The sequence below is a fragment of the Ciconia boyciana genome, chromosome 2, assembly GCF_034638445.1.
Source record: "Ciconia boyciana chromosome 2, ASM3463844v1, whole genome shotgun sequence".
NCBI classification, from domain to species: domain Eukaryota; kingdom Metazoa; phylum Chordata; class Aves; order Ciconiiformes; family Ciconiidae; genus Ciconia; species Ciconia boyciana.
Genome location: NC_132935.1, coordinates 110,204,973 through 110,217,673, shown reverse-complemented (window position 1 = coordinate 110,217,673; position 12,701 = coordinate 110,204,973). Strand labels below are relative to the sequence as shown.

At 39.1% G+C, this 12,701-nt stretch overlaps 1 protein-coding gene across 4 annotated transcripts in view; it reads right to left on the bottom strand.

Annotated features, from left to right (window-relative positions):
* Positions 1 to 561: 561 nt before the first annotated feature.
* ADNP2 (ADNP homeobox 2) overlaps positions 562 to 12,701 on the bottom strand; it is a 28,872-nt gene continuing 16,732 nt past the window's right edge. For 3 of the 4 annotated variants that reach the window (XM_072853499.1, XM_072853498.1, XM_072853500.1), the window contains exons 4-5: positions 11,388 to 11,477; positions 567 to 6,884 (exon numbers count right to left, since the gene is read on the bottom strand). In XM_072853499.1, coding sequence (XP_072709600.1) covers positions 3,873 to 6,884; positions 11,388 to 11,477 — 3,102 coding nt within the window. In that variant the 3' untranslated portion in view covers positions 567 to 3,872. Of the gene's footprint in view, positions 6,885 to 11,387; positions 11,478 to 12,701 lie in introns of all 4 variants that reach the window. The other variant, XM_072853501.1, reaches the window with a different exon arrangement.

Genomic DNA, 12,701 nt, shown 5'->3' with positions numbered 1-12,701 from the left:
ACTAAAGCAAGGTGTTAGGTCAGACTTCAAATGCAGCACCACAAAGTTCTGCTTCATTCATGAATATCCTCAATTTGTCCTTTTCACATACATTTTGCAGAGGAAGGAGTGAAAATTCTTCTGACCTTTAAAACAAGCCATGCACATTTTCTGAAATTTTTTTTGCCTTTTTTTTCCCCTTGCTATTAGACTGCAGTTTTTTTCTCCATTTATCTGTACTTTGCTACGTAGCATCAAGTATTTTTCCTAGAAAAACACTCCCACAGTTAAGTTTGACAAATGTATGTTTGAAAATGGCAGAATCAGCTGCAGTAGAGTTACAGTTTTATAGATATATTTGTTGGGAATTGCACATCCAAAATTATATTTAACAGCTACTTAAATAAGCCCCTAAGCTTTCCTCAACAACTTAAAACAGTGAAGGGAAAAAAAAGTCTGATGAGATGGATAACTGTAGTATTGTACACAAGAATACAGTACTGAGAACCAATCACAAGGGTGTTTTGGGTTCTGTCCCCTTCCAAAACATCAGTTTACCAAACAATATTAACTCCCAGCACATGAACATATACAGAAGAAACATGAGCAAGTCATATAATAATAATAATCCTTCCTACTACATATTCAAATAGTAAGTTATCACACTATTTCACAAGCACAGTTTTTCTGCTCAAAAACTCAAGACACCACAACAAAATATTTCTTGAACACAGAGACTTCTCCATACCAATACATTTCAGAAGCAGAATACATATGCAGGTATTGTTTTTTATTCCCATAAGGAACAAGTACTTGCTATAATCATCCTGCAAACCAGTGTTCTTCTCACAGGGACTTCTTTTACAGTGGACCAGAGCTTTATCCATGTGCTTTAAGGACTTGCATTTGGAAAGTCTGTTGCAGAGGGCAGCTCCTTTGGTAGATTTGTTTTCCCCAACAGTATATACCAGGAGTGTTAGGCTCTGTCCGTAGAAAAGTGCCAGAGAGGCATTTACCACACTGCCCACAGGCAGCCCTAGACAGGGGCAGCAGTATCTTTCCAGACTAACACTTTCTAACCAAATGACTTCACACATGAGAAGCCTACAGCAAAAGCCTAATTTAGTTAAAGCCACTGATTTAACTTGGCTGTTTTCAGGCTCCTTGGCTTTTCTGAAAATCATGACCATACTGTATCTCAGTCACTACTTTCACATTTCAAAATTCATGGGTTTTGTTTGTTTCTACAGTCCTCATTTAATGACAGCAGGAGCATTTAGTGATAGCAAATTAGTACAAAGATTTAAGAATATCAGTCTCTAGGAAAATAAGCAGCTGTCAGTATTTGAGATTATAAAAGGCATTACTATAATGCACTAAGGTCTACCTAAAGCACCTAGATCCAAGTCCTAGGTCTTACTTTCCTTTTGTGTCTTTTAACAGCTATTTTGCACCAAAAGAAACTTTCACATCAAATTCCTTGAATATATTAAGGGGGGGGGGGGACAGGTAATCATTTGCACACACACTTAAGAGAAAGTTAGAAAGCTGGTTTATTTGAAACTGTGAAATCAAAGTCCAATAAATAAAATGTTTAACATCACCACTGGACACTATGTAGGAAAACTCTGGCAAGACTGGACTGCTCCCTTGGTGCCCCAAGCACGGATGAACCCTGAAATGACTTCCCAGCTCCCCACTCCAAGCCATGCTGTTACCTCAAGAACAATCTTTAACCGTTCATGGCAAGCATTCCCCAAATGCACGCTGCCAAATTCCTCCCTGCTGGAGTTTCACCAATACCAGCAGAACTACCCAAAGATGACAGGGCTCACAGTATCAAGGTTTTAAGAGTGAAAATGAGTGCCTAGATTTCAGAACTTCTATAGAGCATCCCTCTTCCTCACTCAGAGCCCTTCAAACTGGTTCACAAACTGTGCTATGCCCAAATATCATTTTTTTTCTTTTTAATGAGCTATTACTAGGCTACAAGAGCACACTGCTTCTTACTCACTGTCACTCTTTGGGGTGGGGCGTGCAGACGATCCCATAAATGGTGCTTATGTTTGTTCAACACTGCTATTAAATGACTAGGTTTTTCCAAATAGCAGATTCTCTCAGTTTAAGTTAACTGTATGTTACATATACATTAAATTTCTTTGAAGTTATCAATATGAAAATATCAAGATTGTATCCAAAATAGAACTTCAAACAGCTTATAGAACCTCAGGTGGACAGTCACCAAATTCTGTTAAAAATGTCATGCCCTTTTAGAAACGGCACAAAAACCAATTCTATATCTGTTTTAAAAACCATTGCACAGGGCAAAAGTATGCTTACTACTTAAAATAAATAGAAATAAGCTTGGGCATATCACCCTTTCCTTGTAACACTAGCACAAGTGAACTGACAGAAGAGCCTGCTCTTTTTTTTTCTTCTGGGAAAGATGGGTGGGGAGAGGGGGATGAAGAGGAGAAAGAAAAAATAATGCATATTATAGTTCATTTATTATAAAACTGGCTATTAATGAATATTGGAGGCACTGTTTGACAGGCCAGATGAAACCAAGCATATCCAAAAAGAAAGGACAGTACTAAACAAGGATGCAATATGGCCACCAGTACTATAGTTTGTTCAACTCAAGTGAACCTTCCCAACAGCTTTTCTGTTACCTGTAATAAGGATGCTAGTTCATATTGAACAAGACAGCCTATTTGGGTTTTACACTATTCTTGTGCTCTCTATAGGACAATAAAAAACAATCAGTACGCGGGTATCATTGGTTCAGGTACTCAACAGTTTAAAGCCTTGATGCTACCAATTCATCCAGTTTCAGTTTGTACAATTTCTGACTCAAGAGACTTCAAGCCACATATCTAATTTGCTGGGGAGGAGGCACTGCTCAGTTACTACCTCATACAACAGCCATTTAAAATAAAAATCGATTTTTCACCAAACTTCAGTGATATTTGGATAGGGCTTCTACAGATAAGTGATGTGCACAGAAGTCATATACTCCACGTATCAAAGCAATCTGACACTCTCCAAAGCAGTTCTGCTTTTTGAAAAAGAAACCAAATGCTGCTACGAAGCTTTGAACAATAGGTATTTAAACAACCAGGCTTCAATACCAACAAAAAGAGTAAACACTTCTGGTTAGCAAGATCTATTTAACAGATTTAACACAACCATTTCAAGTCAGTTCATTATAACACTTCAATAGGCACCCCCAAGCCCTTCAATCCCCACCATGTTAATACTAGTTAGATACAAGTCACCAGACTTACTGGCACAGGTATTTTGACTGAGAAAAAAAGATTGCCATGTATTTTATTGCTACCAGTGCACTGGGAATTTGAAGGGGCAATGGATGTAAAGGCTACAATCACTTCTTCAGTAGATAAAACGAAAATAGGTTAAAAAAATTAGGACTTAAAACCACAAATAATCAAATGGATATTTTTCACGTAGTTTACCTCAGTATTTTAACCAACATTATACATTTTATTGTTTAGAAAAGATGATGACATTGCAGAAAAATAAAATAAAATTTGTTTTTAACAGGACAAATGTTTTACATGGTGGTATAAAAAGTGTAATGGGAGCCTGGAGGGGAAGAAAAGGAAATGGAAAAAAAAAACAACCAAAAAGTCACTACTCTGGAAAAAGTAAAAAGCTAAAACAAATTCCAGATGTGTAAGTCTGAAGGTTTTAGCTTTTTCAAATACACAACTACGTGTGCCTTTCACAATAACAGTCACAACTGAATGGACTTTTTGTACTACTGCACCCTTCAACAGGCCAGTCTGCAAGTTAAAAAAAATAATAAAATAAACTGCTAAATCAATAAGTATGCAATTATGGATTGCTTTTAGCTGTTATAAAAAACTTGTTTACGTATCTAATGATTCATCTTTTATATTCAAACTGTGCTTAATATTTTTTAGTTCAGACATACTGAAACCCAGCAGCACAGATGGTTTGTGACTATTTATCGCCTTTAAGCATATATTCCTCCTTTTTCCAAAGAATGATGCAACATCAATTTTCCACGCATATAACAGTGAGGAAAGTAATTCCATCTCTTTTTTAGAAGGATATGGCCTCTCATGAAAGTAGTCTGTCAAAAACTGTTTTTGAGCCTCATACGAATTGTGATCATACTGTTTAGGATCTACTGCTAGAATGCGAAGACCCTCACTAGAAGGAAGCTTCTTCATCTCAGTCCTAGTATTAATCTTTTGTCGTTTGAAAGGCACTACCCCTGAATTCACTTTTTCTGGAGATAGAGCTATGCCAGTACTTAAGCTCAGAGGCTGCTGTTCCTTATTCCTTTGGTCTTCCGCAACAAAGCAGGAATCCGACTGCTTTCTTTTCAGTATCACAGAGTCATGCTTTTCACCATTCACAAACAGCAGCTCTTTCTTCTCAGTACGCTCAAGCTGCATCTTCACACTTGAGTTGCTGTCTTTGGGAGCACTTCTACAACGGAGCAAGTGTACAGCAATAGCTGTCAGAGTCATATTTCCAGTGTACACACCACAACAGTGGATGCACTTGAAAGCAGGAGACTTTAAAATTGTATGTACAGTTGGCATTATATGATGCCGCTCTTTCAAATGCATTTCATAGGTTTCTTTACTAACAAACGTACCAAAGCAAAAGGGACAGGTTAACACTTTTTTGTTGCATCTACTGTTCACTTCTGCTGTCTGAGGTTTCACTTTGATGTAAACAGGGACAAGTGTCCTTGAATTTAGTCCAGCAAGCACTGCCAAATGTACTTCTCTTTCACCAATGTCTTCTTTTGGTAACACTGTACTAAAATCAAAGTGTGGAAATACAAGGTCACCCTGAGCATCATTACCTAGCTGAAATCCTCTGTTGCTATAATCTGCATGTAACTGCTTTTTACCATTGTGTGTAGCTTTATTGTGCTCCACAAGGCTTTTTAAGTCATGGAAAGTAACTGTGCAAAACAAGCAAGCTAAGCCATGCATCAAGAGATGTTTCATGAGCTCTTCCTCACAGAGAAAGCATTTACAAGAGAAACAGCGGACTGTCTTTTCCGTCATCCACCTCAGAAAGGGCGCGCAAGCTGCAAGTTTGTCAGGTTCTGCGGTTTCCTCCATTTTTACTTCCCCATGTTTGTGGGCCACCTCCATGTGCACCTGGTAGACATTTGATGGGAAAAGCTCGTTGCAAACAGGGCAAGTCTTCCACTGCTTAGCCTGTCTGATAGCCTGACTTGTTTCAGGACCAGGTGGGGAGGCTTGTAACAATATATTCGGAGACGTTAAAACCACTGGAGGAGAGGGTGCACCAGCCGGTGACTGGGACAACTGAGTTACTGTCCCAGACTGCATTAGTTGGTTGGGCACTTGTGGTGGCGTAACAGTTGCTACTCCACCACCAGGAGGTACCGGCAAAGTAACTGAAACGGGGGCAAGCGTGTACGTAGGTATCCCATTAACTTGCTTACCAGTTGGAATCAACTGCCTAAGTATGGAACCTGCAGTCAAAAAAGTTGTGTTTTGAGAAACTGCAGGTTGAACTGGCTGATTTACTAGGATAACTGCTGGGGCAACAGGTTGATTAAGCTGAAGAAACCCCGGTCTGACAGGCTGTCTGACAGGAACAACGCCAGAGGCAACAGGCTGGTTAAGCTGGAGAACCCCTGACGCAACTGTCTGCGCCACAGGAAGGACCCTGGGACCAATGGGTCTATTCACATTAGCAAGTGATTGGTTGACAGAGAGAACTCCTGGTGCAACCGGTCGATTCACAGGGAGGACTCCTGGCGCAACCGGTTGATTCACAGGGCTGACAGGCTGTGTAACAGGTAGTGTTCCAGCTGCAACCGGACCATTTATAGTACCAATGGGATGATTAATAGGAAAGAGCCCAGGCCTGACAGGTTGATTAAGAGGAAGAACTGTGGGGGCCACAGTTCTATTTACGGTCCCAACAGAATGATTAAGAGGAACAGTTCCAGCTGTCACAGGCTGATTAAGGGGGAGCCTGTGGGAAACAATGATAGGCTGGGAAGGTGATGGCTGAATATTAACATTATTCTGACCTAGAGGAAGATTACTAGATACAAGAGTAACATGCGACGGGGTAGCAACCGGAGCAGAAGTTGTATGTGGAACGCTACCAGAGGCACTTGGAACAGTCAGTGACCTGACCGTGTTTTGAACTGCTTTTGGCTGCACCACACTCTGATTTTGATTATTCTGTGGAAATGCAAGCTGGATGCAAGCCGGAGCTGTGACGGAACCTGCTGGGGCAGTGGCAGGTCCTGCAGATGGAGCCGCCACTGCCACACCTTGGGGAGGCTTTGGAGCAATATGCATTTGTTTCACGAGTCCTGGTTTCTTAATATGTTCTGAAATCACAGACCGAAGTTTGTTTTCCAGGTCTCGGTGTGTTTCAGCTGTCAAGACATGATACATTAAAGAATCTTGGCTGTTTGCAGAAGCATTACATTTTTTACAGTAGTGCTCAATAGAATTCTCTTTACTTTCATCAGGTTTCTGGCCAAAATATGTACTTATTAAGTTTTGAAAATGGTTCATCAGCACATGTTTCTTCATATTGTAATACAATGTGTCTGTAAAGTGACATTTTAGACATGTAAAGTTTATGATGTCACTCCTGAATTGTTTCATGCCATCCAAAATGCTGACTGTATAGTTCTGTATTCTTTTATTAGATGAATGAAACATCCGGATATGTTTTCCCACTATTTTGGGATCAGAAGCAAATGCACATTTTGGGCAAGGAACCACCAGCTCTTGGTCCATTTCATCCTCATGGTAACGGTGCAAGTGATTCTTGAATGAAGTAAGCAATTTTGACGAGAACTTGCATAAGCTACAGCAGTACGGCTTTGTTCTGTATCTCTGCAAACAAAACAAAAACATCTGCTTAGAAACTGCCAGTTCCTAAATCCCTGTTATCTGTTTGAAAATAAGTCTGCACTATCACCTGTCAAAAATGCCTTCATTGGATGTATAGCATGTATCTTCTCAGTTTCATGGAGATCTGTTTTTGAAAAGCAGACTTAAAGATGACATACTTAAAGGGAGAAATATTTGTGCCCTTTTTGCTTCTCTGTAATTTATTAAGAAGCCTTAAGTGAGTTCATTTCTACTCCAGTTCACAAGAAGTAATCTGAAGCCTGTTTTTAAAGATGGGAATCACAGAACAAGCTAAGAAGAATTTGTATGCCACTGTACATAGGAGGTGAAACCTTAGCAATTAGGAATAGCAGCCCTTTTAATATGACACTTTTAAAGTGTCATTTATTTAGTTCAGGGCCACCTCCTATCTACTGGAGAAAAAGGGAGAAGAGAGAAGGGGTGGGGGTTTTTGTGTATTTCCATACCCTACCCTTCACTGAAAGCTCTCCAAAAGTACCTCTGCCAGCAAAGCCGTAAAAGACTAATTTTTTAAGAAAATTCTTTTGGAGCCAGATTAATAAGAGAAAGGAATAAAATCCCCTTTTATGATAAAGCAGCAATGACCTGTTGCTATTATCTCAACATACTGGACATCCAATCACAGTAATTTCTTTAAGAAATTTCCTCTAGCACACTCATTATGGAACATACAGATTCTTCTCAGAAAAATATTTTAACTGTATAAAAACCAACCTAACTATTTTCCACTAAACAGTGGTTTGCTCCCTCAGTTACATGTCACTTGACAGGCATTACTTTTCATATCCATATGAACATTATTTGCTCTTTCCAAGAAACTGGTAGACCTGTCAACCATTTTTTATGAACTTCCTAGGAAGTTCATAAACTTAACCCTTGTTCCTGCCAAAAACTACAGAATCAGTCACAGCAACATTCAGGTGACAAATCTGCCCTCTCAAACATCTAGTGGAACTTGCCTGTTCCCTCAGATGTGTTTTTTACCTTACTGACTTCTGCCCCTTATGAAACACCATCCAAACGGAACAAGCTGTTCCACCACTACAGCATCCAGCCTAGCTAGATCGCCCACATACATGTCACAGACACATTATGAAGAACTGTAGCAAAGATTTGTGCAGTTATTTTTTTGTCATTTCATATAGCCATGAAGGTGTCACCTATTAGCAATACTAGAAGAGTCTCCTGATGATAACCAAAAATCTAACCTCCAAATTCAGAAGACTGGGTCAGATAAAGCCACTGGCTGGCTAAGGCTGCTGAAGAGTACACTGTGAAGGTATCAGTGAATTATCTTCTTATCTACTTATACTCTTTAGGTATCTGGTCTCAGCTGCTAGTAAACAGCACCACAGCAAATTAGAAGAAGCTTCAATCTTACTTTTAAAGTATACCAAGTAGAGAAAGGCCACTGACACTACTGAACTAATGAAGCGTACAGAGCATTATTAAAAGCTGCACCTCACTAGCCTTACTTCTGATTAAGTCAGGTGACAAAGAGAGGTGACTGCTTGTTTTAATTGGTTGTCCAAGGCTTAGAAAAGCTTATATGTTTTTAAATACTGGGCGCACACAGTCTTTACTTCCCACCCCATTTCTGGTTTGGGTCTTTCTGTCCCCATAAACTCATACCACAGTGTAATACACTGTCAGTACTTCCTTGCTGCCAAGCCTGAACAATTGTCAGGTGCAGTAAGAACACTCTACTTTACAAGTAAGTGGTCCAAGTGCTGAATTAATTTACTATTCTGTAGTAACAATGTTTTTACTTCTTATGCAAACAAGTATTGCAGTATACCACTAAGAAACTGTAAATATAGGGGAAATAATGTTCCATGCCTTCTTAGATCATTTATTTTTTGATGGAGGTAAAAATTATGAGACTTCAGCAAAAGAAAAGTTCTGTACCTCAAGTTCTATTAAATTAGGACAAATCCTAAAGTCCCACTACATAGCTCAAACAACAACAACAAAAAATCCCCAAAAATTCTGTTTTAGCAGAACAGAAGTATGTGGAAGTCTGCTACTTTTATGTTTTCTGTATGAAATAGAGCTCTTCCACACAGACACCTTAGAAAATAATTTCGTTAGCATGTTCCCATTGCATACACATCTAAGCTGGTTTTTATGTTAGCAAGTGCTACTACAGTCTAATGGCATCTCAGTTTTACAGACAATTTGACAAAATAAGAATTCTAAGCCACTTAAGAAAAATTAAGTGTCTTGGAGATTGACCAACACAACCCTAAACTGTACAAATGGAATCCAGAAAGACTTATTAGAGGCATTTAGGAAAACTCAGTTAGTCCCACTCCAAAGAATATACCCCAGAATGTAGTAACACTTCTGTTGTGTAGTCTCGCATTCCCCACAACCTACAGATAAGCAGAAAGACACAATAGCCTCCAAAAACTGAAGTTCCTCCAGAATTATTAACATGTCCCTAAAAACAGTACTAATGGTAGAAACCACCAACTCATCTAAATAGACATCTTCTCCAGCCTACTGAGTTTCCAGTGTAGCTCAGACTACTTATCTTCCCCTTACAGCAACAACTCTGAAACAGAACATCCTGAAGGACCAATTTATTTTCTCCCAAATCTAGGCAGCATGATGCCAAGATATGTGAATGATATATATCAAGGAACCATGGTTGTTTAAAGAAAATGGATAGGAACAAGTTTAGTACCCAAAAGATGTAGCTTGGCAAATCTGTTCCACAGCAACATATTACAAACTCTACACAAGTTCATCAGATCAGATTCTAAACTTGTTTTTTGGACAGATATAGATACTACTGGTCATGCTGACTAGCTGAGTCAGGGTCTGTATTTCTCCCTTCCAGTAAGGGATCAGGTCTCTCTGCCTGGTCTCTCTCCAGACAATAGGGATGAAAGAAAATTCCCTGTCTAGTGCATGATTTTTAGTTCTTTTCCATTTTGACTAAAATGGCTAATCATTTTTCCTAAAGGACTGTGGAAGGAAGACAGCAAAAAAGAACAAACCCCTTCATCTTAAGTTTTAGGGAGCTTCACTTGCTCTGTCTTCATCCTCTTCTTCCCTGTTTCATGTCTGGGGAGGAGGGGGAACCTCCCCTGCTCATCTAACACAGATGATCTCCCAACACTGAATTTCTTTCTTTAGTCAGAAGGTGGAGGAAAAGGCAAAAAAGACAAAATCAGCAAGGCTAGAGATCAGATAGCATGCTGACTGGAGCCAGGAGACCTGATAAAAGGAGAAGTTTTCCATGCGCATAAAGAAGAAAGAAAAAGGGGGGGGGAGAGAAACACCATCACAGCCATTAATTGGATTTATTCCTTTCACCTAAACTAAAGGTAGTCTCGACTGAAAGTAACTGTAAGCCTTACCTTAAGTGGTGCTAAGAGGCTAGATGCAATCTGTCTCTACAGATCTAGTCAAACAACAACTCATATCTGACTCTTTCATCCACAAATTCATGTGAACAGATTGAACCTCCAGTCTTAAACGTGTGAACCCAAGTTCAGAAAAGGAGAACTAGAAGACAAAGCAGACAAAGGTCCTGAAGGGTGGGAGGGGTCACTTTCTACTAAATGACAGTTTGACAAAGACTGAGTGCCTTTGGTCAGCCTGTATGTTGAGGGCTTTGTTAAAAAAAATGCAACTACTGCACTTGGCAGCCTCAGTTTGTTTTAAAGATGGTAAAGGCAGATAAAAAAATTCCTGACAAACCACCGCCACACTATTCTAAACCATTACCTTTCAATTCAGGATGGAAAGAGCAGACCCACTGCTGTTTACATGCTGTTGACAGGCCTTCCTCATGGAAGCAGTAAGAAGCCCTAAGACTCTTCAGCAAGACTGAGAAAAGACTACCTTTCCTTCTGGATATACTCCTATGCTCTACACAGTATCTTAGAAACTTGCTAGAATATAAAATTATGGAAATCCTTTGGTTTGTTCATCTCAACCCTGCCTTTCTTGGAGATTCTAGCTTCACACAGCTACACAGAACTAAAAGCTGTTTCACATACACAAATCTAACTGGAATATGTTTTCCACTACGACACTATCCCAAGCCACTAATGATAATTTCAGCTTAATCTACTTACATCTATGCAATTACATTTTCACCCTTCCAATGAAACAAGAAGCATGTTGTATACAAAAGTGTGTTAAGACTACACATCAGATTAGGCTAAAAAGGCAGAACATTCATGTGACATGTTAAATACTGATGCTCAGGGTTGCACCCTTAAAGACAGCAAACGGCATACATAGTCCTTATAACCAGCTGCATTACAGGGAAGAACACGGAGGAAATGAAAGATTATTCCCTGACTAATAGTACTTAGAAAACAGATGTTAAAGCTATTTATTTTACCATTAAAAAGGTGTATTTTAACTTTTCCAGGAATTCAAGTGATAAAATTCAGTGACACCACATGCACGTCCACTCAGAATTTCTAACACAAATATACATACCTTCCTTTTGCCCACAGACTCCCAAGGAGAGACATCACTCCATGAAGTGTTACAAAAGTGTTTTTCACCTGGGTCAAAACTTTTAAGATTCTAAAAGAAAAAAGAAAACAAGAAATAATCTGCTTTTGCAGTCTGTTCTAAATACAAAAATACTCTCAATAGAGAGCAAGGAAAAAGAAAAGGAAAAAAAAACACACAGAGAGGATGAATGGAAAGTCCATACAGTATTTGGATACAGGTCTCAAAACTCAGTTCAAAGAAATTACTTCTTTGACCCCTCTGATTTATTTTGCCTCAAATACTTGTTCATATGACTGCCTCATAGTACAGTAGGAATTCTGAACACTTCATATTTACTGAAAATAATGTAAGAGTGAAAATATTTACACTTTAATTCCATTGCTTCTAGCCAAGTTCACAGTGAACACTGAAAGATATTTTCTCCCTCTACCTTCCTCCTCCTAAATCTGTAATAGTTCACTATTTACTTCCATTTATTAACTTACCACTATGGTTTACTTTGCAACAGGTTTTAGTGTTAAATCTTCATAGCATTGCTATGCTTCTAACTTGGAAAAACTAAGACATTCCCAGAAGCTTATTTCAAAGACCAGCAGTATTTTTCCTCAAGCTGTAAAAGCAACAATATTATTGTGTCTGGAACAACCCTGTCAGGGTAAACAACTTTCCTTACAGCATTCTTCTAATCAATCCCATCAGAGCAGTTTATGTTCCCCAAGTCAAAGCCAGCTACTACTCTAAAAATCTTAAATTCCTCTACAATTTTCTGAGGCCCACACATATCCAAACATAAACTTAACGAAAAAAGGTAACTAGATTCCTGCTTGCTAGGCATTTCTGAAGATCCTAGGATAGCTTCAACAGCACAGTAGAGCGTCTTAGATGAAACACAGGCTACAAATCCAGGCTTAACACACAGAAAACTAGCATCGCTTCTCCCCTCACATCCTCCTTCCCTTTCACAAATCCCTCTTCACTCAAAATTCTACAAGATGCTTAGAGAGGGCAAGATGTTTTCACCTCTGCACCAAACCATTGGAACAGCAGAAGCAGGTAATAGAGACCACTTAAGATTAGATCATCTTCAACAGAAATGGAATTCATAAATCTAATAGTTTGTGGTCAAAAACCAATGCAGTATTTATGTGAAATTTACAAGGAACACAGGATATACTGAGCAACAAAAAGAAACAAAGCCTCTAGCAGTCAAAACAAATACACAATCCTACTCAATGCAGGCCCTGTCTGCACTAGGCTCCTGTCCACACTGGGCAAACGTGACCATCCCTGTAT